We start from the raw sequence: 24,174 nt of genomic DNA on the forward strand, positions 1-24,174 counted from the left end.
GTGTATTTTGGCTTTTTTATTTAGGCTTCTTGACATGCCTATTCTGCATGGCCCAGATGTGTAGTTCTTATATTGTTAGATGCACCAATTTTGGGGGACTTCATTTTGCATCCACTTTTTTTGGACAGATATTTCTATATTAGACTCATCAGTATTTTTTATTTCATTGTGTTAACATTTAAATTCCTTAGACATGAGAAATAGCATCCTTTATGTTCAGGTTAGTCTTACAGAAGATTTATCAGACTTATTCCACGGGTTAGTTGTGGACTGTTAGAGATTGACATAATGTGGGGACGAAATAGTGACCTAATATTTGTATGTCACCCTGGTAAGCTCGATGGGTGTAGCAGGAGGAATGCATCATCGTTGAAGGAAGACTGAATCTCAGTTATAGCTCTGGTTTATTAGCTGCTGGACACGGGACTAAGTCTCCTGGGGGCTGTGGATTGCTCACCTACAGAGTTAGGGTAAGACTTGAGGGTGCCTGTGAGAATGAAAATAGGATGATATGTAAGTGCTCAGTTCTGTGTACAACGTAGAGTAGAGCACTTTCCATAAACTCCAAAAGGAGTGGCTGGCTCTTTATAAGGTAGTTTTCTCTGTCAGTGATGGAAAGGTTTGCTACTTTTGTTAATATTTTTATAGCCAGTATAGTCTAAAACAACTTTGTTACTTCCTGAAAATCGTTAGGCACTTGTAGAGGATGGAAAATTTCAGGTTGAAATCGGTGAACCATTTCAGTCTGAAAGAGGTGACCATCTCAATGTTATAAAGTTACAAGGACTAAAAAGCTGTTAAGAGCCATGTAGGAGGAAAAGTTGAAGTTTTTTTTTTTTTTTTAATATTTATTTATTTGGCTGTGCTGGGTCTTAGTTGCAGCACGCAGGATCTTCGCTGCCACGTGCAGGATCTAGTTCCCTGACCAGGGATCGAACCAGGGCCTCCTGCATTGGGATTGTGGAGTCTTAACCACAGGACCGCCAGGGAAGCCCCGAAAAGTTGAAGATTTTTATGAGATTGAAAAATGCCTAACTTTGTTCACTGGGAGTAATTTTCAGGCATTAAGACTTGGACTTCGAAAACATGTATATTGGATATAAGGTTTTAGAACTCTAAGTTATGACTTTAGTATTTTTACTCAAAGTTTTTAGATACTATATAGTGCAGTGTATAAAAATCAGCATATCCAAATTCAGTTTCTCAAATTATGTGATATAAAAGGAGCCAAGGACTAAATAAGTAAGGGTAACCGCTCCTGTTTGAGAAAATTATTATAGGTAAAAAATGTATAGATGAGAGTAGAATAGTGGAACAATGAAGTTTATTTACAAAGTAAATTTTAATAGTGCAAATGAAATTGTCTAAATCTTCCCTTCAGGTCCTGAACTAATGGGGGTTGGTTCCTTGCTGAAGAAGTACACAGCCCTTTTGTGCACACACATTGGAGATATACTGCCCGTGGCAGCCAGCATTGCTTCCACTAGCTGGCGGCACTTTGCAGAGGTGGCCTGCATTGTGGAAGGGGACTTCACTGGTACTTACCTTGTTTCCTAAATGTGGGCATGTATTTATTTTCGGAGATTGATGAGATTTAAAATTTATCATTTTGTGGTAAACCTGCATGCCTTTACCCCATACATCTTCTAGTCCTGTAGCCCTTTCTCCTTTCGTGTTTTTAGTTACTGACAGTTCTATGGTTAAGCAGCCTGGTATGGGAGTCACGTCACTGTATCACATACAGTGATACATATAATTGGTGATTTAGAGTCATACCACCATTATTAACACTTCAATAATGAGGTTAATGGTAATTGTCTAATTTTATTTCAACAGCATAAGAATTAGTTGCCCCTTTTAGAACCTTAATGAATTCCTATATTGCTTAATATTTTTTCAAGTTAATTCTGTGACAGAGTATTGAGTGCCTTTTTTCTGATAATAAGCTTAGTTGCAAACACTTAGTTTTCTCAATAAAAGACTCTAGTTAATACTTTTGTGTTGAAACACAGTGTTTTTGAAAAGTATTCTTATAACTCAGAGGCTTCTGTTTGATACCTATATTTGTTTCTTTCAGAATGAAAGGTAAAATAATCCTGTAGAAATATGCTAAAGGACGAGCATTCCTTATTTTGTGATTTATCAGAATTTAAACATAGCACAAGCTTACAGAATGGTTTTATAGGACGAACACTTTTGTTTAAATCTTATGCCTTTTTTTTCTTTTTAAATGTAGGCATCCTCCTTCCAGAACTAGTAGTTTCTATAGTGCTCCTGCTTGGTAAAAATGCTGGTCTCATGCAGGAGGCGGGAGCTGTCCCTCTGCTGGGTGGCCTGCTAGAACATCTGGATCGGTTCAACCACCTGGCACCAGGAAAGGAAAGGGACGACCACGAAGAGCTAGCCTGGCCCGGCATCATGGGTATGGCATCTTAACTTAAAGACTTTCACTGAGGAAAGTTATGTCCTAGTCTAATCTGTTCTTGCCGTTTCATTTGAAAGACTATTGAACAAAGGAAGACCAGTTATTGCCATTTTCACTGATGGTAGTGTAAATGGAAAACAAAGATAATCCAAATCAGAACAGATTTGGGTTATATTTAAGGAAAGTTTTTCTGTTAGTAATGGTTGTTGCATCCTGAATTGGATTATTTTAGAACATTCTGGAAAACCCTTTCTTGGAAATTGTCTCCAGAAGGTACTGTTGAGGTGGTTAAGTATGGTCCCACTTTGGAGGCAGACATTAATATGGGAGGACTTTCTTAAACTCATTGGCGTTATGTGACATTAATGAGTTATGGAATTCCCATAGTCAGCTGAGCACTTCCCATCCATACTGTCTCTAGTGCTTACCAAATTGGAATGAAACTTATCTTCTCAAAGTTTTGAATTTTGATGCTTTTGAATCTAAGTATTATGACTTCCTGGACTCACAGAATTAATTGAAGTTGTGGTTCAACTTTCATTTTATAGGAAAGCTCAAGCAAGGCAGGCCTTTTCTTATGCCATTGTAGACTGTCATTTCTACAACATAGGAGCTTAAAACGAAAAGTAACAGTTGTCCTGAGGAAAATAACCGACCTTAGGATATTGAGCATAATTTTTTATTTTTTAGTATAGCTAATATTTTCAACGCGATTCATCTACTGTTGTGAACTTAAATGGTCATTTGTGACTTTTGTCTGTTTACTGTATATGGTTGAAGACATAAAACTTGATCAGCAGTTCAAACATACTCATTGTAAAACCTTTTTTTACCGTGAAGTATAACATATACACAAAAGTACCAAAAGCAACTTTGGGACTGATCACAGGGGAAGCCGTTTATTAAGCAGGACCCTCCCAAACACTGTCTCTGTCTCCCTGAAAGATTTCCCTCTCTGGGCCTGTGTGCTTGCCGCTCCCCTGCTTCTCTTGATCATTTTATCAGATAGGCATGTGCCCCATAACAACTTAGTTGTTTACACATTCTCATGTCTGTTTCTTGGTGGTTTGTAAGGCGTGTTTTAGTACAGAATGCCAGGTTTCCACAGTGATTGTGCCTCATCTCTACAAAGCGTGGAAGTTCTCCCTGTCTCTCCTCTGTGCCAAGAGATCACATGCCATTTTTTTCCATATGCATTTTGTCCGTAGGATCGTTGTGCCAGCACCCTTGGGTGAAAGGACCGTTGTGGTCTCTTCTCTAGAGTACCACTTTTGTCTGAATCGGGTGACTCACTGCCCGTGTCTGCTTCTGAGCACAGAGCTTTGCCCCGGAAATATTGCACTTGCTGGCAACTGTAGTGCACTGTGGAATAGAAATGGTGATAATGGGCATCCTTGTCTTGTTCCTAGGAGCAGAGGAAAAACTTTCCAAAGTTCACACATGAAGTATGATGTTTGCTGTAGGGCTTTCTTTGTAGATACCTTAAAATATTAAGTATGTTTCCTTCTGTTTCTGCTTTGTGATGAGTCTTTAATGGTGAATGGATTTTTAAAATTATTTATTTATTTATTTATATTTTATTTATTTATTTTTGGCTGTGTTGGGTCTTTGTTGCTGTGCGCGGGCTTTCTCTAGTTGCGGCGAGGAGGGGCTACTCTTCGTTGTGGTGTGCAGGCTTCTCATCGCGGTGGCTTCTTTTGTTGCGGAGAATGGGCTCTAGGCGTGTAGGCTTCGGTAGTTGCGGGCTCAGTAGTTGTGGCCCATGGGCCTCAGTAGTTGTGGCTTGTGGGCTCTAGAGTGCAGGCTCAGTAGTTGTGGCGCATGGGCTTAGTTGCTCCCCGGCATGTGGGATCTTCCTGCACCAGGGATTGAATCTGTGTCCCCTGCATTGGCAGGTGGATTCTTAACCACTGTGCCACCAGGGATTCCCGTGAATGGATATTAAATTTCATCAAATACTGTTTCTGCAACTCTTGATGATTATACAGTTTTTTTCCATCCATGTTGTTGCACATGGCAAAATTTCATTCTTTTTTATGGCTGAGTAGTATTCCATCACATGTATTTGGTATATATATATATATATATATATGTATATAATATAACATATATATATGTATATATGGTGTATATATATGTGTGTGTGTGTATACACACATACAAACCACACCTTTTTTATACATTCATCTGTTGATGGATACTTGACTGTTTCCACCTTTTGGCTGTTGTGACTAATGCTGCTGTGAATATGGCTGTGTAGATGTCTGAGTCCCTGCTTTCACTTCTTTTGGGTATATAGCCAAAAGTGGGATTGCTGAATCATATGATAATTCCATGTTTAATTTCTTAAGGAATTGCCATACTGTTTTCCACAGTAGCTATACCATTTTATATTCCCACAGGCAATGCACAAGGAAGGGTTCTAATTTCTCCACCTCTTTGCCAACACTTGTTGTCTGTTTTTTAAATAATGGCTATCCTGTTTGTATGAAGTGGTATTACACTGTAGTTTTGATTTGGTTTTCCCTGATGATTAGTGGTGGTGTGCATCTGTTTATGTGCCTGTTGACCATGTGCATATCTTTGGAGAAATGTCTTTTCAAGTCTTTTTCCAACTTTTTTTTTTTGTTTTTTTGCCATCCTGTGTGATCTTAGTTCCCCGACCAGGGATCGAACCTGTGCCCCCTGCAGTGGAAGTGCAGAGTCCTAACCACTGGACCACCAGGGAATCCCCCTTTTTCCTACTTTTGAGTCAGATTTTTTGTTGTTATTGTAGAGTTGTAGGAGTTTCTTACGTATTCTGGATATATATGATTTGCAAATATTTTCTCTCATTCTGTGGGTTGCTTTTTCATTCTGTTGATAGTGTACTTTGATTTTTTTTTTTTTGATGAAGGTTGCCTGTGCGTTTGGTGTCTTGTCTAAAAATATAATTGCCAAATCCAGTGTCATTAAGCTTTCCTCCTATGTTTTCTTCTAAGACACACACACACACACACACACACACACACACACGTTTTTTTTTTTTGGCTGCGCCGTTCAGCATGTGGGATCTTAGTTCCCCGACCAGGGATCAAACCCGCGCCCCTTGCCTTTGAAGTGCAGAGTCTCAACCACTGGACCTCTAGGGAAGTCCAAGAGTTTTCTGTTTTATAGTTTTAACTCTTATGTTTAGGTCTTTAATCTGTTTTGAGTTAATTTTTGTATATGGTGAAAGGTAGGGGTCCAACTTGATTCATTTGCAATTGAATATTCGGTTTTCCCAGCACCATTTATTTCTAAAGACTGTCCTTTTTTCCCCATTGAATGGTCTTGCCACCCTTGTCAAAAAAATCATTTGACTGTATATTGTGAGGATTTATTTCTGGGCTCTCTATTCTATTCTGTTGATCTAAATGTCTGTCATTATGCTGATACCACACTGTTCTTTATTTATTTATTTTTCTTCTTTCTTAGGGTTTAATCTGTCATTTTTCTAACTTTATGAGAAATGATAATTGTTAGCATACTGATGTTTTTGTAATATGTTTATTATGAAAGTTTTCTAACAGAGATAAAAGTAGAGAGAATAATATAATGAATGTAGAATAAAAAGTATTCACATTCCTGGGGACTTTCCTGGCATTTCAGTGGTTAGGACTCCGAGCTTCCACTGCAGGGGGCACAGGTTCCATTCCCGGTTGGGAACTAAGATCAAGCATGCTGCGTGGCATGGCCAAAAAAAAAAAAAAAAATTATTCACATTCCCGAAGCACTCCTACACTTTCTATCTGATTGATTGATTATATTATTTTAAAGCATATTTCTGTCTTTAAAACATTTTCACACACTTCACCTGTTAATGATAAGAGCTTTTTTGGGAGAATAAAACCACAATCTCATTATCCTAAGATTAACAGTGATTCATTAATCTTTTTATTAGTGGTTATTTTGAGTCAGGATCTAAACAAGTTCTGTATGTTGCAGTTGGGTGATATATACTTGAGTCTCTTTTTCCCCAACAGTGTATTTCCAGGCTCTCCTCTCCCTCTCTTTTGTCATACTGTTTATTTTTCAAAGAAGTAGGACATTTGTTCTGGAGAATTTCACATTTTCTGAACTTGGTTGATTGCATTTTCTTTTTCAAGTCTTAACATCTTCTGTCAGTTACATTTTCTGTAAAGTCTGATGATATGTATAGGCTTAATGAGATTCGGATTCAGTTTTGATGGGTCAGAGTGTGTATGCTTTGTGTTTCATCGGCTCAGAGGCCTGTGATGGTGGGCGGCCCCACCTTCAGTTCTGTTCACGTGGACCAGGGAGTTCATGTATAACGTGTCCTCTGTGCAGTCCCCCAGCAACCTTGCCCTCCGCTGTTTGGTAGCATAAGGTACAGTTTGCACAGGGAGGATGTGATCCTGGCTTGATTCACCACCACCCCACCCCTCGTTAACCATTTTTTGTAATATTAAGTTGGAGTCCTAATGCTTCCAAAGGTGACCCATGAGGTTTTCTTTTTTTTTGAGTATCATTATGAACTCATTGAATCTTACTGATTTTATGTTTGTTAACTTACTTTTTTACTAATATATACATTTAAAGGTAGAAATGCCTTCAAACATACATTTAGCTGTATGTCACAAGTGTTGATCTGTAGTATTTTCATTATTGTTCATTTCAGTTGTCTGATTTCTGTAGTCATTTTTTTCTGGGAATTTATGAAATATATTTCATAATTTTCAAATATGTAGAGATTTTTATTTATTTTTTGTTACCTGTTTCTACTGTTCATTCGTTTGTTTGTTTGTTTGTTTACTTATTTATTTTTGGCCGTACCGCACGGCTTGCGAGATTGAACCTGGCCCTCGGCAGTGGAAGCGTGGAGTCCTAACCACTGGACCACCGGGGAGTTGCGTTCCCTATTTCTAACTTAACTGCACTGTCGTCAGTGTCCATGTCCAAGTGTGACTTGACTTATTTGAAACTTTTTGAGATTTGCTCTAATGCTTGGTATATGGCCGGACTTGCTATTCATGCTGTTCATGTGGTGTTTTTGTTTTTGTTTTTAAATCATTCTGTATCCTTGCTGAATTTTTGTTTGTGGTGATAGTTATAGTAAGAGGTTTGTTAATTTCTCATTGTGTTTGTGGATTTGTCTATTTCACCTTGTAGTTCTTTCACACAGTTTGTTCTAGTCATGTTATCTATTGATCTATTGATTCATTGATTTTGGTTTCTGTATACACAGAGTCATTTTTTACAGGTCAGAACTGTAGAAATAATGAGGAAGTGACGCTTATACGCAAGGCTGATTTGGAGAACCATAACAAAGATGGAGGCTTCTGGACTGTGATTGATGGGAAAGTGTATGATATAAAGGACTTCCAGACGCAGTCATTAACAGGAAATAGTATTCTTGGTAAGGCCTCGCTTTTTACTTCATGGTTAGAAGTTGCAGATGTGTTATTTTAAGCAGAGCATTTGGTTTAAAATGATCAATTTAGTACTGCTCCAGCACCCATACATTTTAATCTGTCAGTGACTTTGGGGTCTGTCCTGCAAAATTTCTTATCATTATGCATTTTTTGTTCCAACACTTGTTGGAACTTGTTCCAAGTTCTGAGTTGACCCAGACAGCCCTGGGAGAGGATGAGAGATCACATTACTTTGGTAACCCTCACTTTGGAGTTAACCTGCCTAATCTATTTCCCACTTGCCATTTCTACTATAAATGCCTAGGCAAACTGTACTGAAGTCATGTTGCTTTTGTTTGTTTTGTTTCAGCTCAGTTTGTAGGGGAAGACCCAGTGGTAGCTTTGGAAGCTGCTTTGCAGTTTGAAGACACACGGGAATCAATGCATGCCTTCTGTGTTGGCCAGTATCTGGAGGTGAGGCTGTGTGCAGTGAGCACCAAGGTGGACTTCAGTGGAGACTCTCTCTGGATATTTCTGAGAAGTGGTTTTTACCCTGAAATATTGCTGGTTGGATCTTTTGGGGGAGGGGGTCATTATTAAGTGATAAACACAAAGATCTTTTGAGATTTTTTTTCATAACTCAATTTACATTTATTCATGTAGTTTATGATGTATTGGCCTTGAAAAATTATTTTAAAATTGTTAATTTGTAAGAAACGTAGACCTTGTTCCACAAAAAAAAAAAAAGAGGTTAACTTTTTGTCTTTACGATTTTATTATAATCCTATGTAGAAATTTGGAAGGACTTACCATCTTGAGATATATAATTTTGGGGAGGAACTATTCAGTAGCATAATTTTTTAGAATAGAAATATGTCCATTCTATATATTCATTAGCATTGGGATTCATATATTGGGATTGGCTTTCCAGATATGGATACAGAGGTAATAAAATTTATTAAGTTATGCCTCAAGGGTAATGTTTGAAGCATTTATGAAGGGAAAAATTAACTTTGTTTATAAATTGTCATGTGGCTGGCAACATTTAAGATTATTTTCATTAGATCCCTTTCTTTTCTAACTTCTATTTGATTCCCTAAGGAATTTTCTAGCCAAGTGGTTTATCATTGCTTTGGATTTTCTACCAGACTTATGCATATACTGTCTGCTTTATATCTTCTGTTATTTTGGTAGCAGCCTGATCTCACTATTATAGGATATAGTCTTTATTATGGCAGTATGTCTTGTTTAAGGATAAAGCTGTTGGTCTTCTTGGTTTAATGTTAATTAACCCTGTTTTCTCATACTGATGATGAAATTTATCTTTTGCAGCCTGACCAAGAAATTGTTACCATACCAGATTTGGGAAGTCTGTCTTCACCTCTTATAGACACTGAAAGAAATCTGGGCCTACTCCTTGGGTTACACGCTTCCTATTTAGCTATGAGCACACCGCTGTCTCCAGTTGAGGTCGAATGTGCCAGTAAGAAAAATTTTGTTTTCTGCTAACAGATTAGCAGGTTATTTTAGCTGAGCTCTAAGTGCCACTGAGAATAGAACAGGAAGAATCAACACAGTTATTGGTGAGGAAAAATAAGGATAGTGAGACTAAACCAGTTAATAGAAATAGCTGGGAGTGGCTTTCATCTGTGCTCATGATCTGTGGCAGCACAGGAAGCTAACAGGTATGTAGGAAGGTTGGGCCTGTGCGTGGTCTCACTTCTGCATCCTCTAACAGATTGGCTCAACTCGACTGTCATCTCCTTGTGTGCCTAGAAATCCACGTGATGTGGATTGGCTATTCCTCTTAGGAATGCTGTTCTGTTTGAGCATTGCGTTTTTACCACTCAAATCCAATACATTTTGGGATGGCAACCTTTGTAACCACCTAAAGTATTACATTTTCTCCATATCCCATATGATAGGTTTAAATATCTCTTCACATATTTGTGCGTTTCTCCATCTGTCTGTCCACTGACTATCCAACAAGCATCTATCGAGTAATTTCTCATGTGAATTACCATGTTAGGCTCTGAGGGTGTAGTAGGTGTAGAATTAGGTGCACCTCTGCCCTCAGGTGCTTCCTGTGTGATGATGAGCCAGACATGATAAGCAGGTCAGGTTGGATGGTGGTAGAGGATAAAATGGAGACATTTGTAAGTGGTTTGGGAAGTGGGGAGGGGTTAGAGGGAAAGACTTCAGGGAGGTGGAACCATCCTGAAATTGGAGTCCCAGAAGACTGGGTGTGTGAGGGCATCATTGAGAAAGTCAGCTTCGAGCTGCTTGTGTATGTATAGGGTCGGGGGAGAAGGCTAGTGGGCAGGGATGATCATGGTGCCTGCTCAGTCTGCCTTCTGGAGCTCACCCTTGATGTATGTGCTGGGCGCTTTGCTGTCTGCAGAGCCTCTAAGACAGTGGACTTTTCTTCCTCTGAAGACCTGTAGGGGACTTCCCTGGTGGCACAGTGGTTAAGAATCCGCCTGCCAATGCGGGGGACACGGGTTCGAGCCCTGGTCCAGGAAGATCCCACATGCCGCGGAGCAACTAAGCCCGTGCACCACAGCTACTGAGCCTGCGCTCCAGAGCCCGTGAGCCACAACTTCTGAGCCCGAGTGCTGTAACTACTGAAGTCCGCACACCTAGAGCCCATGCTTTGCAACAGGAGAAGCCACCGCAGTGAGAATGACCACGCACCGCAATGAAGAGCCCCGACTCAATGCAACTAGAGAAAGCCTGCGCAGCAACGAGCCAACGCAGCCAAAATTAAAAAAAAAAACAAAAACCTATAGTATTGTAGATTTGCAGATTTTCGGCAAGGAACTGGGAAGTGTCAGCGTAGTGGGGAGCAGTAGGTGTTATGGGCCCGGTGTGTGGGGGTCTGTCCACTCTAGGACGTCAGAAGCCACCACTGGAGCAGTATCTTTAAGAGACACGAGGGAGGGGGCTTCCCTGGTGGCACAGTGGTTAAGAATCCGCCTGCCAATGCAGGGGACACGGGTTCGAGCCCTGGTCCGGGAAGATCCCACATGCTGCGGAGCAACTAAGCCCGTGCACCACAGCTACTGAGCCTGTGCTCTACAGCCCGTGAGCCACAACTACTGAGCTCGTGTGCCTAGAGCCCGTGCTCCACAACAAGAGAAGCCACGACAATGAGAAGCCCGTGCATCACAATGAAGAGTAGCCCCTGCTCGCTGCAACTAGAGAAAGCCCGCTCAGCAATGAAGACCCAATGCAGCCAAAAATAAATAAATAAATAAAAATAAATTTATAAAAAAAAAAGGGACAAGAGGGAGTTCTAAATGGAGAGGTTCAGGGAGGGTCTGATCACATTTGTGTTTTAGAAGAATTAATGTGGCACTTTGATGAATGCTCCTGAATGCTCTAAAATCTAAATTTCCAGTAAAAGAACATTGAGTGCATCCCGGATTTGATTGCTTGGGTTTTGGAGGAGTATTTTGATAGCACAGTTATTGAGAAAAAATCTGTAGTTATGTAAAAACTGATTATTCTTTGGTGAATCTCACTCATAGCAGTTATAATGAGTATCCGTATTTGCACTGATGGGTGGCATGTTCTTATGGGGTCTGACCTGTGCCTCAACACAGGTCTCCTTTATAGCCTACTGGATCTCAGGTTTCCAAGTATCCATCCCTTACTTAAGATCTTGTGTTGTATGTTCAGTAGTCTCTTATTATTATTAATTGATTAATGCTCTAGGGAGGCGTGCTGCCCTGACCATGTTTTTCTTCATGGAACCCTTCACACGTGCTCTTCTCCTGCCTGGATGCTCAGCGTCTTGGTCTTCATCCAGATCACAGCAGATTCCTTACCGTCCCTCCGAGTAGTCGGGGGCTTGTTGCTGCACGGTCATTCCCCCGTTGTACTTGTAGCCTGTGGTTATCCCAATTGAAATCGGTGATTACTTGTGTAAGTGGTGCCTCAGTGCTCTTCTCCCTGTTAGAAGGCATAGCTCTAGTCTTCACATGGTTTCTGTGGAACTGGACAGCTCCATGTTTGAGCAGGTATCCGGTAGATGTTGGACTGGAACTATTATATGCGGTTCTGATACCATGCTTAAGATGTGTTGAGTAACCAGAAAGTGTTACCATTTTTCACGTAGATATAGGAATTATAAGCCAATCTATGTAAATATGTTAGATGTGACTTTCATATGAATGATCCTGAATTTTACCTCCTAAATGAAGTAGTTTTCTTTTTCTTTTTTTTTTTTTTTCAGTATTTATTTCTGAACAATGCACTCAGGTTTCTTTTTAATGTTTGCATGTGCACCCTCTAGAGTGGCTTCAGTCATCCATCTTCTCTGGAGGCCTGCAGACTAGCCAGATCCACTACAGCTACAATGAGGAGAAAGATGAGGACCACTGTAGCTCTCCAGGGGGCACTCCTGCCAGCAAGTCCCGGCTCTACTCCCACAGACGGGCGCTGGGTGACCATTCCCAGGCATTCCTGCAAGCCATTGCTGACAATAACATTCAGGACCACAACGTGAAGGTGAGTGAGGCCTTCCCACACTCAGTGTCCTTTGTTTACCTTAGGACTTTGACTTGTGAACACCTTAGCACAGACTTTGGTTAGCTTAGCACAGACTTTGTTTACATATTATTTGGAGGGCTGGTTTTGAGGTAAGAGGCTGGTTCAGTTCAATGTCCGGTGAGGTTTTAGAAGCTACGGCACTTAGTTTAGGATTCATGACGATGTTGTGAGGTTGGCTCTGAAGTTACCTCCAGCTGTTTCTGTTGCAGGACTTTCTGTGTCAGATAGAAAGGTACTGTAGGCAGTGCCACTTGACCACACCCATCACCTTTCCTCCTGAGCATCCTGTGGAGGAGGTCGGCCGCTTGCTGTTATGCTGCCTCTTAAAACATGAAGATTTAGGTATGACGCTCAATATTTTAGCTGTACTGTAGATCTTTCAACTGACATGTAGTACACATTCATTCCTACCCTGCCCTTTCTTTTAAATATCTTTTACAGGTCACGTGGCATTATCTTTAGTTTACGCAGGTACACTTGGTATTGAGCAAGTAAAGCACAGAACGTTGCCTAAATCAGTGGTGGATGTTTGTAGAGTTGTCTACCAAGCAAAATGCTCACTCATTAAGGTAAACAGATTTTGATTTCCTTTCTTCTGTGCTTTGTGGACAGTTGGCAAAGTATTTGTTGTTAAGTTGTTCTCTCATATTTAACTTTGTAGACACATCAAGAACAGGGCCGTTCTTACAAGGAGGTCTGTGCCCCAGTCATTGAACGTTTGAGGTTCCTCTTTAATGAACTGAGACCTGCAGTTTGTAATGACCTCTCTATAATGTCCAAGTTTAAACTGTTAAGTTCTTTGCCCCGTTGGAGGAGGATAGCTCAGAAGATAATTCGAGAACGAAGGAAGAAGAGAGGTAAGAAGGTAAAAGGTAGGAGGATTCTTTCAGAGTGTGTCCCCGTGTAGGTGTCTGTGGTTGCAGTGAGGCTGTGGGCTGCTGCTCACCAATTGTGGCATTTTCACAAGTGCCATAATGTTTGTTATGTGTATTTATGGTTAAGTGTACAAATCCTGCTTATTTTTCCAAGATATCAGATGATGATGCAACTTTGGGATTGAGTGTGTTATGATTTGGTAACTAGTAAATTGATGCTGAAAATACGGTAAACTTTATTAAATTGATGGGGAAAAGGAAGTGTTTTTTTAATCACTTGTCCTGGTAATGAGATACATGGGAATGTTTAATCTTTCAATTAATCTTGCCATTCTTGTGAAGAAATGTTTTTCTTTGGCAATATTGAGTATTCTGAAACACGGAAGATTGTTACAAAATGAACCAAAAGAGTTACTGATATTTTCAGGAAGCAACTGTGTAGGGATATGGAAAAGAGTTTTTGTATTAACCAAAATTTGAGTGAAAATACATACTTTCTAATTTGGTCACTTGTGATTATAAGCAAGTCTACCAAAATATCTGATTATATTCTTATGAATTATATTGATTTATTCCCAGATTAGCTTATTAAGCAATATTAATTACTGAGTTTTTGATGGACATTACAAACAATGCCATGAAAGACTAACTTATTTTAGAAGCCATCCTGAATTGATTGTTCCTGAGCTTAAACCACAGCTTATCTGGATCCTGGAGATGCTCTGAATCAGGAGATATGGCAGGAACACTTCTGAGATCCCTTTAACCCAGGTAGCCAGGAAACTCAGAGACTGCCATCTCAGCGTGAGGGGGGATGGCCCCATCCCCGCGTGGCCATTGCCTCCCTGGACTCTGAGCTCACACTGTCACTGCTTAAAATTTCTTGATGATGTGGGTTGATATATTTAATTGTAACACAGAAATAATTAATATTCCTGGTGCTGTGCTAAGTTTGATGATTTACTGGTAGGGCTCCACAGGACTCAGAAGAACTATTATACTCTTAGTTATTACTGTGAAAGGGTACAGATAAAAATTAGCAAAAGGAGAGGTGTATGGAGGGAATTCCAAAGGAAACCGGGTCCGGGCTTCCAGCGTTCCCTCCAGTGAATCACACAGGGTCGTGCTTGGTTCTCTCAGCAGTGACGTGTGACACGTGTGAAGGACTGTCAGTCAGGGATGCTCACCTGAACCTTGGTGTCTAGGGTTGTTGTTGGGAGTCAGTCACATGGCCATGTGGGGCCTGCGTGATTGCTCTCAGCTGCCCAGACTCCATCCAGAGTTGAAACAGGCAGTTGCCGTAAGTCACAAGCGGTCTGGTTACACGGTAAAGGTGGTCCTGTGCCTCAGACACACTCTTCTCAGGCAGAACATACCAAGGTTTCAGAGCTCAGTTCGCAGGAGCTGGTCAAGAGCCAGTGCTGATGGGACAGGCCTTTCTTGGGAATTTGCAGGGTTTGAGCAACCCAGACCTGCTGTGTTAATGTTTTATTGCCTAGGTTTATTATTGTGTTGCTTGTTATTTATATTATATATTGAGAAGAATGAGACTGAAAACCTTGAAGAGGACCAAAAGTACGGAAGCAACACCACATATCACATTGCAAATTCAATAGAAATTTCTCTGATTAAAAAGACTAACATAGTCAGAGGCATCTAATTGATTCAGTTGCACACTGGTGACAGAACCAATGCACTAGTCCAGAGTGGGCAAACTAGGGTCTGGGGACAAATGCAGCCTACCACTTGCTATGTATCGCCCATGAGCTAAGGCTGGGTTTTGCATTTTTAAATTATTTTTTAAAAAATCAGAAGAAGACTATGATTCATGAAGATTATATTAAGTTTAAATGACAGCATTCATAAATAAAGTTAGCCAGTTTTCATGCTGCAACAGTAGAGTATTTGCAGTAGACTGAAATAGCCTGCAAAGACTAAAATATTCACTGTCTGGCCCTTTATGAAAAAGTTTGCCAACCCCTGGGCTTCCCCTTCTTTAGGGCTTCCCTCCATCGTAACACTGTCACTGTCTTTCTATCCCTGACATGGAGTGGCAAAGTGTTATTACTAGATGTCATGTGAGAATAATTATGATAGTTTTTACTTTTGTAATTAGAGCACTTGACAATGATATTTATGTGTTTCTGTGAATAACATATCCTTCATGCAAATTTAAACATTTCTTAATTTAAAATCATATTTAATGATTGTTATAATGAATGATGTTTTTAAACATAGTTCCTAAGAAGCCAGACTCTACTGATGATGAAGAAAAAATTGGAAACGGAGAGAGTGAAGAAGCTTGCATCTTGCCTCACAGTCCTATAAATGTGGACAAAAGACCCATTACAGTTAAATCACCCAAGGTGAAGGATTTTTTGTGATTCTAAGACTGGCTGTGTAGAAGCACAATATACTGCAAGGGAATCCACAAATATTGTCGCTTTGTTTTTGAATATACAGTAGAGAGTTTGGTGGTTATTAAAAGTATGAGTAACTGTGCCCCAGTGATGCTTAATGCACTTGACTTATGGTGCCCTGGTCAAATCGATAGCTGGAGAAGTGTTTCCTTTTACTTTTAGTAGTATATTGTATCATTATTTGTTCACCATTTTCTTCATTCATTCATTTATTCACTCATTCATTGAATGTATCCTTTGTTCCAGAAACTATTAATATGGATGATAATTTAACTTTGCATGTCAGGTTAGCCGATTCTAAAGTATGTAAGCATACAGATTATAAATTCACTTATAAGCCTATTTATGATGTAGTCGTTTTTATCATAAATTAATTACTAAATTTAAAATATTTTACCAATTTAAACCTAGTGGCATTTATTTATATTTTCTTCAAGTAGTTGTTTTAGAGCACTTGTTAATATGAATAGGGTTAACTAATGGTGAAAATGGTTTTCCTTTGTCAGGATAAATGGCAGCCACTATTGAGTACAGTTACAGGTGTTCACAAATACAAATGGTTGAAGCAGAATGTTCAGGGTCTGTATCCTCAGTCTGCACTCCTCAGTACTATTGCTGAATTTGCCCTTAAAGAAGAGCCAGTGGATGTGGAAAAAATGAGAAAGTGCCTACTAAAACAGGTAAATTTGCTAAGAACATTCTTCTCTGTATTGGATAATACATAAACACTTAACAGTATGCATTGATGTTTTGCAGTTGGAGAGAGCAGAGGTTCGCCTGGAAGGGATAGATACAATTTTAAAACTGGCAGCCAAAAATTTCTTACTTCCATCTGTGCAGTATGCTATGTTCTGTGGATGGCAAAGACTTATTCCAGAGGGGATTGATATAGGGTAAAACTTTATAATATTTTTTCTTAATTAAGGGAAGCTGTGACAACAAAGCTTTGTTTTATTGAATTCTGGCAGTATTCTAAGTAAAATTCTTCATCTTTGTTTGAAAGGGAACCCCTTACTGATTGTTTAAAGGATGTTGATTTGATCCCACCTTTTAATCGGATGCTGCTTGAAGTAACTTTTGGCAAGCTGTATGCTTGGGCTGTTCAGAATATTCGAAATATTTTGATGGATGCAAATAACAAATTTAAAGAACTTGGTGAGTTAAAAATCTGACAGTTAAAAGGCTGTATTAAAATTGCTGTTGATGTCAATGATCACATCAGCATTATTTCATAGTTTGGCTCTTAATTATATATTCTGGAAACTTGCAAATTCTTATTTTTGCTTTGAAGACTTTAATAACTTTGTGCATTAGAATGATAATCTAAGCTGCTTTAAGTTTTCTCAAATTCTAAACAAAACTTTCAAAATTTGGCAGAAGATACAATCTTGTAGTATCCTAATATAAAGCTTTTGCATTTTAACGTTTTCATGTGTATCACTTACACAATCTATCCTAGAATGTGTATTCTGTATTAATACATAATTTCCTGGACAGTTTGAGCATCTGCAGAGAAGTGGTAGGATTGGTTTTGTGGAAGAGAAGTGAAGCATCTCTCTTATGTTTGACATGAAATGAGTAAGCCACCAGGGATATTTAGAAGAGCAGTGTGATACGTTTTGTAGACAGATGAAGATAGCTGTATGTGGAGTGATGGTGGTATGATTATTGCAAAGCAGTACAGAGCTGCCCGATGTCCACACCCTATGGATATCTGATGAAAAAGACAGACTTATAAAAAAAAAATTGTTAATGCTTTCTGCATCGTGTATGTTCTTGTATCCACGCACAAGAAATTTATGTAGGTGCCAACGCTTTTTAGGTATCCAGCCTGTCCCCCTGCAAACCATTACAAATGAGAACCCGTCGGGACCAAGCCTGGGGACGACCCCACAAGCTCGCTTTCTCCTGGTGATGCTGAGCATGCTCACCCTGCAGCACGGTGCCCACAACCTGAGCCTCCTGCTGAACTCTGGCATGCTCGCTCTCACACAGACAGCACTTCGGCTCATTGGTGGGTTGGCATCGCCCTAAGTCCTTTGTGAAAATGCCACGGTTTTGCCTTGATCTCTCTCTCTCTTTTTATAAACTTTTTTTTTTTATTGTGGTAAAATACGAATAACATAAAATTTACTATTCTAAGTACTTTTAAGTTTATAACTCATTGTCGTCAGTAAGCACATCCACAGTGTCGTGCAAGCCTTAGTACTATCTAGTTCCGTAACTTTTCATCACCCCAAATGCAAACCCATGTCCATTTAGCAGTGACTCCTGATTTCCCACTCCCCCAGCTGTTGGCAACAACAAGTCTGCTTGCTGTCTCTATGGACTTGCTCCTTCTGGATGTTTCATACAAGTGAAATCATACAATTTTAGCCTTTTGTATCTGGCTTATTTCATTTAGCATGTATCAGTACTTCATTTCTTTTTATGGCTAAAAAATATTATATGAATATACTGTGTTTTATTTATCCATTCATCCGTTGATGGACATTGGGTTGTATCTGCCTTTTGGCCATGGTGAGTTGTGCTGCTAGGAACATTTGTGTACAAGTTTTTGTTTGCACGCCTGTTACCAGTCCTTTTGTCATATACTTAGTGGAATTGCAGGGTCATATGGTAATCCTATGTTCAGCTTGCTCAGGAACTGTCAAACTATTCCACAGCACTATACCATTTTACATTCCCACCAGCAGTGGGCCAGGAGTTTCAGTTTCTCCGTGTCCTTGCCAACACTAGTTATTTTCTGATTTTTTTTTTTTTTTTTTTTTTTTGAATTAAGGCTACCCTAGTTGGCGTGAAGTGGTATTTCATTGTGGTTTGTTTTACCCTTCACTAATATTGAATGATGTTGAGCCTCTTTACCTGTGCTCGTTGTATATCTAGGAGAAACGTCTGTTCACATCCTTTGCTCATTTTAAAATTGGGTTGTTTGTGTTTGGGCCCTTTACATATTCTGGATACTAGACTGTTATCAGTTATGTGATTTGAAGACTTTTTTTTCCCACCCTGGCTTTTGTTTAACTTTGGTGCACAGAAATTTTAAAATTTGATTAAGTCTAATTTATCTGTAATTCTTTTGTTGCTTGTGCTTTTGATGTCATGTTTAAGAAATATTGCCAAATCCAAGGTCAAGAGGATTACCCATTAATGTTTTCTTCCTTAAGTCTTATATTTAGATCTTTGATCCATTTTAAGGTAGTTTTTTAATATGGTGTGGGGTAAAGGTTCACTTTATTTCTTTTGGTTATCCAGTTGTTCCAGTATCATTTGTTGGAAAGACTCTTCTTTGCTCAAGTTCTTAGCACCCTTGTCAAAAATCATCGGACTATAGATATTTACGTTTATTTCTAGACTCTCAGTTCTGTTCTGTTGGTCTCTGTGTCTGTCATTATGCCAGTCCCACACTGTTTTGAACACTGTAGCTTTGTGGTAAGTTTTGAAATCAGTAAGTCAGTCCTTCAACTTTGTTTTTCTTTCTCAAGATTATTTTGGGTCCCTTGCATTTACATATGACTTTCAGGTCTGGCTTTCCCATGTCTGCAAAAAAGGCCATTGGGGTTTTCTAGGGATTGTATTGAATCTGTAGATCCTGTTGGGGAGTACTGCCATCTTCACAGTATTAAGTCTTTCATTCCATCAATATGAGATAGCTTTATATTTATTTAGGTCTTCTTTCATTTCTTTGAGCAGTATTTTATAGTTTTATTGTTATCAGGGTAATGCTGGCCTCATAGAGTGAGTTAGGAAGTAGTTGCCTCCTATTCTGTCTTTGAAAGGGTTAGAGAATTGGTGTTAATTCTTCTTTAAATGTTTGGTAGAATTCACCAGTTAAGCCATCTGGCCCTGGGTTTTTGTTGTTTTTGAGAGTTTTTTGGTTACTGATTCAATCTCTTCACTTGTTTTAGGTCTATTCACATTTTCTATTTGTTCTTGAGACAGGTAATTTCTATGTTTTTAGGAATTTATCCATTTCATCTAGGTTAGCGAATTTATTGGTGTACTGTTGTTCATAGTGTGGTCAAAATTCTTTTTATTTCTATAGGATCAGTAGCAATGTCCCCACTTTTTCGTTCTGGTTTTAGTGATTTGCATCTTCTCTTTTTTTTTTTTAGTTAATCTACCTAAAAGTTTGTCAATTTTGTTGACATTTTTCAAAAAAACAACTTTTGGTTTTGTTGATTCTGTTGTTTTTCTATTTTCTATTTATCTCTGCTCTAATCTTTATTATTTCCTTCTTTCTGCTAACTTTGGGTTTACTTTGTTCTTGTTTTTCCAGTTCCTCCAGGTGTAGTTAAGTTATTGATTTGAGATCTTCTTTTTTTATTGTGTGCATTTATAGATTTAAATTTCCCCCTTAGCACTGATTTTGCTGCATCTCATAAGCTTTGGTATGTTGTGTTTTTGTTTTCATTTGTCTCAAAGTATTAATTTCTCTTGTGATTTTTGTTTCTTTGGCTGGTTGTTTGAGTGTGTGTTATTTAATTTCCACGTATTTGTGAATTTGCCAGTTTTCCTTCTGTTGTTAATTCCTAGTTTCATTCCATTGTGGTCCGAGAAGATAATTTATATGATTTTACTTACTTCAATTTATTGAGACTTGTTTTGTGGCCTAACATACCGTTTCTCCTGGAGGGTGTTGTTCTCTGTGTCCTTGAGAAGAGTGTGTCTTCTGCTCTTTTTGTGTAGAATGTCTCTACATGTCTGTTAGATCGATTGGTTTATAATGTTGTTCTTTGCCTGAAATTTTGAGATACTGCAGGGCCAGTATTGCAAGTCCAAATGAAAGAGCAAGGCTTTTCTAAGCGCTTTGATTTTGTCAGTCTTTGTGCCCACACGACGCATTCAGAAATACGCGCCATACTGTCAGTCAACATCTGATTTCTGCAGACCTCATTAGCAACTAAAAATGGTTTTTAAAAATCTTGAAAGTGTATTTCCATCTGGAAATTGCCTTTCTTTTTCCGTTGTCTCCCTTTTTTCCAGAGACTCCAGTAGGTAAAAGTCATAGCACAAATCATTAATTATGGGGGCTTCCTCTGTTAACAGTACTCAAGAGTTTAAATTCCAATCTGCCTACGGGCTGCAAAAAGCCAGGGAGTTGTGTCCAATGAATACATATCTATCTTTGTTGCTTTCTCTGATCAAGGTGATTTCTCTTTCATACAAGAAATTATAAGCATATGTTTTATATTAATTTTTATGTATACATCTACATAAAATAGCCACAAAATACAAAGCCACTTAGAAAAAGATTCTCCTTTTTTTCTTATTGCAAAATGTAAAACAGCAGCAAATTCAGCATTTACAGGGTTAACATTACAGCTGCCAGGGGAGATCCCAGATGGAATGCAACCCCTGCCCCTTCTGGGGCCTCACAGAGGCACTGCCAGGCTGAAGAAAAGATTATTTTCCGTCCAGTTTATCTAAAGCTTTTACTCCAGACCTGGGGATTGAATAACCTTTTTTTCTCCCTCTTGGAGGAGAGTGGAACACAAACTTTACATTTTTGACCCAGCCAAGCCCATCTTTGGGAATGTTTGGGGCACTTTTTCCTCTTACCTGGAGACAGAACAAAGACCACAGGGTTACCAGGGATGTGCTTTCCCCTCCCTCAGTCCAGCAAGCTGGCTCCTGGGGTTGAATTGACTGTTTTCAAGTACATTGGTAAATTTTATTTCTCACAGCTGACAGGTCAGCTTGTGTTTTATACTATGGGTGGTTCCATGGCCACCAGGGACCAAATACTCATCATGTCCCATCCCTTCATTCTTCCTGGTACCGAACAATGCTTTTCCAATATCTCAGTGACTCAGCGTTGTTCTAGAGAGTCCCGTTGCTGTCTCCCTGTGTCAGGGTCCCCAAGACCACCCCCAGTTTTAATGATTTGCTAGCAGGCCTCACAAGACTCCAGATATAGTCATACTTAGGGCTAAAGTTTATTACAGTGAAAGAATAGAAAGCAAAATCAACGATGGCATATGGGCAAAGTCTGGGAGAAACTAGACACAAGTCCTTTCCCAGTGGAGACCCACAGGGTGCACTTAGTTCCTCCAGCAAAGAGTTGTGACCACACATGTGAAGTGTTGTCTTCACATGCAAAGTGTGGAGACTTGTGCTGTGGAGACTAGTGCCCTGTGCTTTCACTGGGGCAGGTCATGCAGGCATCTCTGCCTGGCACTTGAGTAAGTTTCAGGGCCCCCAGAAGGAAGCAGGTTTCAGCAGAGACCATGTTGTTTGTGCAAACAGTTTAGGCACAGGGATGCATTCTTGGCAGTTAGGGGATGGTGGGAGCCCTCAAGAAATCCAGGTTCCCAGAGGCCAGTTGGTGGCCAACTTGCAAACAGGCTTTCTAGGGACAGCAGTATCAGGCCTGCTCTGTCACCTCTTTTCTTTACAGTACCGTAATTAAAGTTTGTTAATTTCTCACACTGTTAAACATTTAGGTGGTTGTATTTTGTTTTTCTGTTCTAATAAAAATATGAGTGATGAGTGTCTCTCTAATAACTTAAAATCATTTTGTTTTTTGGAGTGGGGCACAACTCCTAGAAATAGAGTAAATGTCTTTCCTGAGAATTTTTATATCTTTTACATCTTCCGATACATATTTATATATTTTTTCCTCCACTTACCTTTTTAAAAATTTTAGTTCTCATCAGTAAATTTTTCATGGTATTTGTTGTATAGGTAAAAAAATATACTATGGATTCTTTAAAATTATTATCTTCATTAATACGTAACATTTTTTAAAAAACATACATCAAGATTAGGAAATTGTAACTACTTATTGGCTCATCTGTTTTTGATGCTCTGATAGGCCCTAGTTGTGATAATGTTGAAGAAGATATGAACTCTTCCGCCCGAGGAGCTTCTGCCACAGTCTTGGAAGAGACACGGAAAGAAACAGCCCCGGTACAGCTCCCAGTTTCAGGGCCAGAGCTGGCTGCCATGATGAAGATTGGAACCAGGGTCATGAGAGGCGTGGACTGGAAATGGGGTGATCAGGTACTTAGAGATTTGACTTAAACACATTAGCCATACGTTAGTCACCTTCTGCACATCCTGACTTGCATGCTGTGAGTAGGTGGAAACTGGAATAAATACCTCCCTCCCTCAAGGACACGTGTGATTGACAGGTGATGTAGCTGTTGATTTCCGGGCAGGTGAATAGAATCTCAAAACCAGTAGAGAGTAGCAGCGGCCTGCTGTAGGGCCCTTGAGCAGGATCAAGTCTATGAGGAGTGGCGACTCTTTTCAGGAAACTCCTGGCATAGGCTCGACTTGAGGTGCAGCCCAGAACAAGCGTGAGAGGGAGCAGGAGAGAGTAATCCTCATCTGAATAATCGTGCCGTGAAAGCTCTGACGCTGCCTCTGTGAGCTCATGGCCGTGTGCCGGTAAGGTGTCCTGACGCAGTGGCTACAGGCACCTGCTTGGGTGGTGCCCATCTCTCCGCTTCTCCCCCAGCACTTTGCTCCTGTGTCTCTGTCAGGTCTCCCCACGTAGAGGTCAGGGGCTGGGCTCTGCGCCGGTACTGGAGCCACTAGCTAAGGACAGCGCTCGCCCTTCTGTGGCGTGGCGCGTTCTTGTCATGCCCAGGTTTTCTCAGCCTCACTCTTCAGCACGTGCCTCCTGAGAATCATCTCAGAAATCGGAGTGACCGCAACAGGTAGCAGCTTCTCCTCATAGAAGTGAGAGGTAGAGGCTCACTCTAAGACCCGAGGGGAAACTGAAGAACGAGAGGCTACGCGGAGATACTGGTGCTTGTTGGAGGTTCCTGACCTCGTGAAGCCCCAGGAGGGGTTGAGGGGGCCAAGGAGCAGGGTGGCAGGACCAGGCTGGAAAGTCCAGTCTCTGCATTGGCTTAGACAGCATGCTAATTGAGGTGGTACTTTCCCCGCTCACCTCTTTGGTGAAGGAGTGCGAGCAGGTTAGTCCTGGTGTTCACTTTACAGTGGTGATGTGAGCTGGGCATGTAGGTGGGTTTGGAGCCCCCTGTGGACTCGAGGGCCGTGTCCAGTGCTGCAGCCACCCTTACAGGCAGTGTTCCTGTGACAGACAGGCCTGCACACTTTTAACCAGTCTTTGCTTTGGCTTCCTCAGGACGGACCTCCTCCTGGCCTCGGCCGCGTGATCGGTGAACTTGGAGAGGATGGCTGGATCAGGGTCCAGTGGGACACAGGCAGCACCAACTCTTACAGGATGGGGAAGGAGGGGAAGTATGACCTGAAGTTGGCGGAGCTTCCGGCCTCTACGCAGCCCTCGGCAGACGACTCGGACACGGAAGACGACTCTGGTGGGTGCCCGGGGGACCTGGCAAGCTGTGTGTTGGCTGCCCGTCCTTTCATCTGGGAGTGAGAGAGGCGCTCTGTAGGTCAGGCTTTTCCTGAAGGTCTGGTTGAAACAGTCCCCAGATGATTCTGAGGGACTTGACTCCCCAGTTCGCCTCGGAGACGGTGGCGGGGGGCGGGGTGAGGCAGTGGGGGGCTTGCTGTGTCCTCTCCTCTGG

General features: G+C 40.4%; 1 protein-coding gene across 6 annotated transcripts in view; it reads left to right on the forward strand.

Moving 5' to 3' along the window:
- The window catches only part of HERC2 (HECT and RLD domain containing E3 ubiquitin protein ligase 2), a 215,612-nt gene that overhangs the window by 81,061 nt on the left and 110,377 nt on the right, over nt 1-24,174 (forward strand). For 5 of the 6 annotated variants that reach the window (XM_061182985.1, XM_061182988.1, XM_061182987.1 and 2 more), the window contains 16 exons: nt 1,382-1,537; nt 2,237-2,422; nt 7,653-7,823; nt 8,189-8,292; nt 9,151-9,301; nt 12,116-12,330; nt 12,582-12,714; nt 12,814-12,941; nt 13,034-13,229; nt 15,486-15,613; nt 16,174-16,347; nt 16,424-16,560; nt 16,671-16,822; nt 17,490-17,681; nt 22,485-22,672; nt 23,769-23,961. In XM_061182985.1, coding sequence (XP_061038968.1) covers nt 1,382-1,537; nt 2,237-2,422; nt 7,653-7,823; nt 8,189-8,292; nt 9,151-9,301; nt 12,116-12,330; nt 12,582-12,714; nt 12,814-12,941; nt 13,034-13,229; nt 15,486-15,613; nt 16,174-16,347; nt 16,424-16,560; nt 16,671-16,822; nt 17,490-17,681; nt 22,485-22,672; nt 23,769-23,961 — 2,604 coding nt within the window. The remainder of the gene's footprint in view (nt 1-1,381; nt 1,538-2,236; nt 2,423-7,652; nt 7,824-8,188; nt 8,293-9,150; nt 9,302-12,115; nt 12,331-12,581; nt 12,715-12,813; nt 12,942-13,033; nt 13,230-15,485; nt 15,614-16,173; nt 16,348-16,423; nt 16,561-16,670; nt 16,823-17,489; nt 17,682-22,484; nt 22,673-23,768; nt 23,962-24,174) is intronic. The other variant, XM_061182986.1, reaches the window with a different exon arrangement.

Source organism: Eubalaena glacialis, chromosome 1 (assembly GCF_028564815.1).
Source record: "Eubalaena glacialis isolate mEubGla1 chromosome 1, mEubGla1.1.hap2.+ XY, whole genome shotgun sequence".
Lineage (NCBI taxonomy): Eukaryota > Metazoa > Chordata > Mammalia > Artiodactyla > Balaenidae > Eubalaena > Eubalaena glacialis.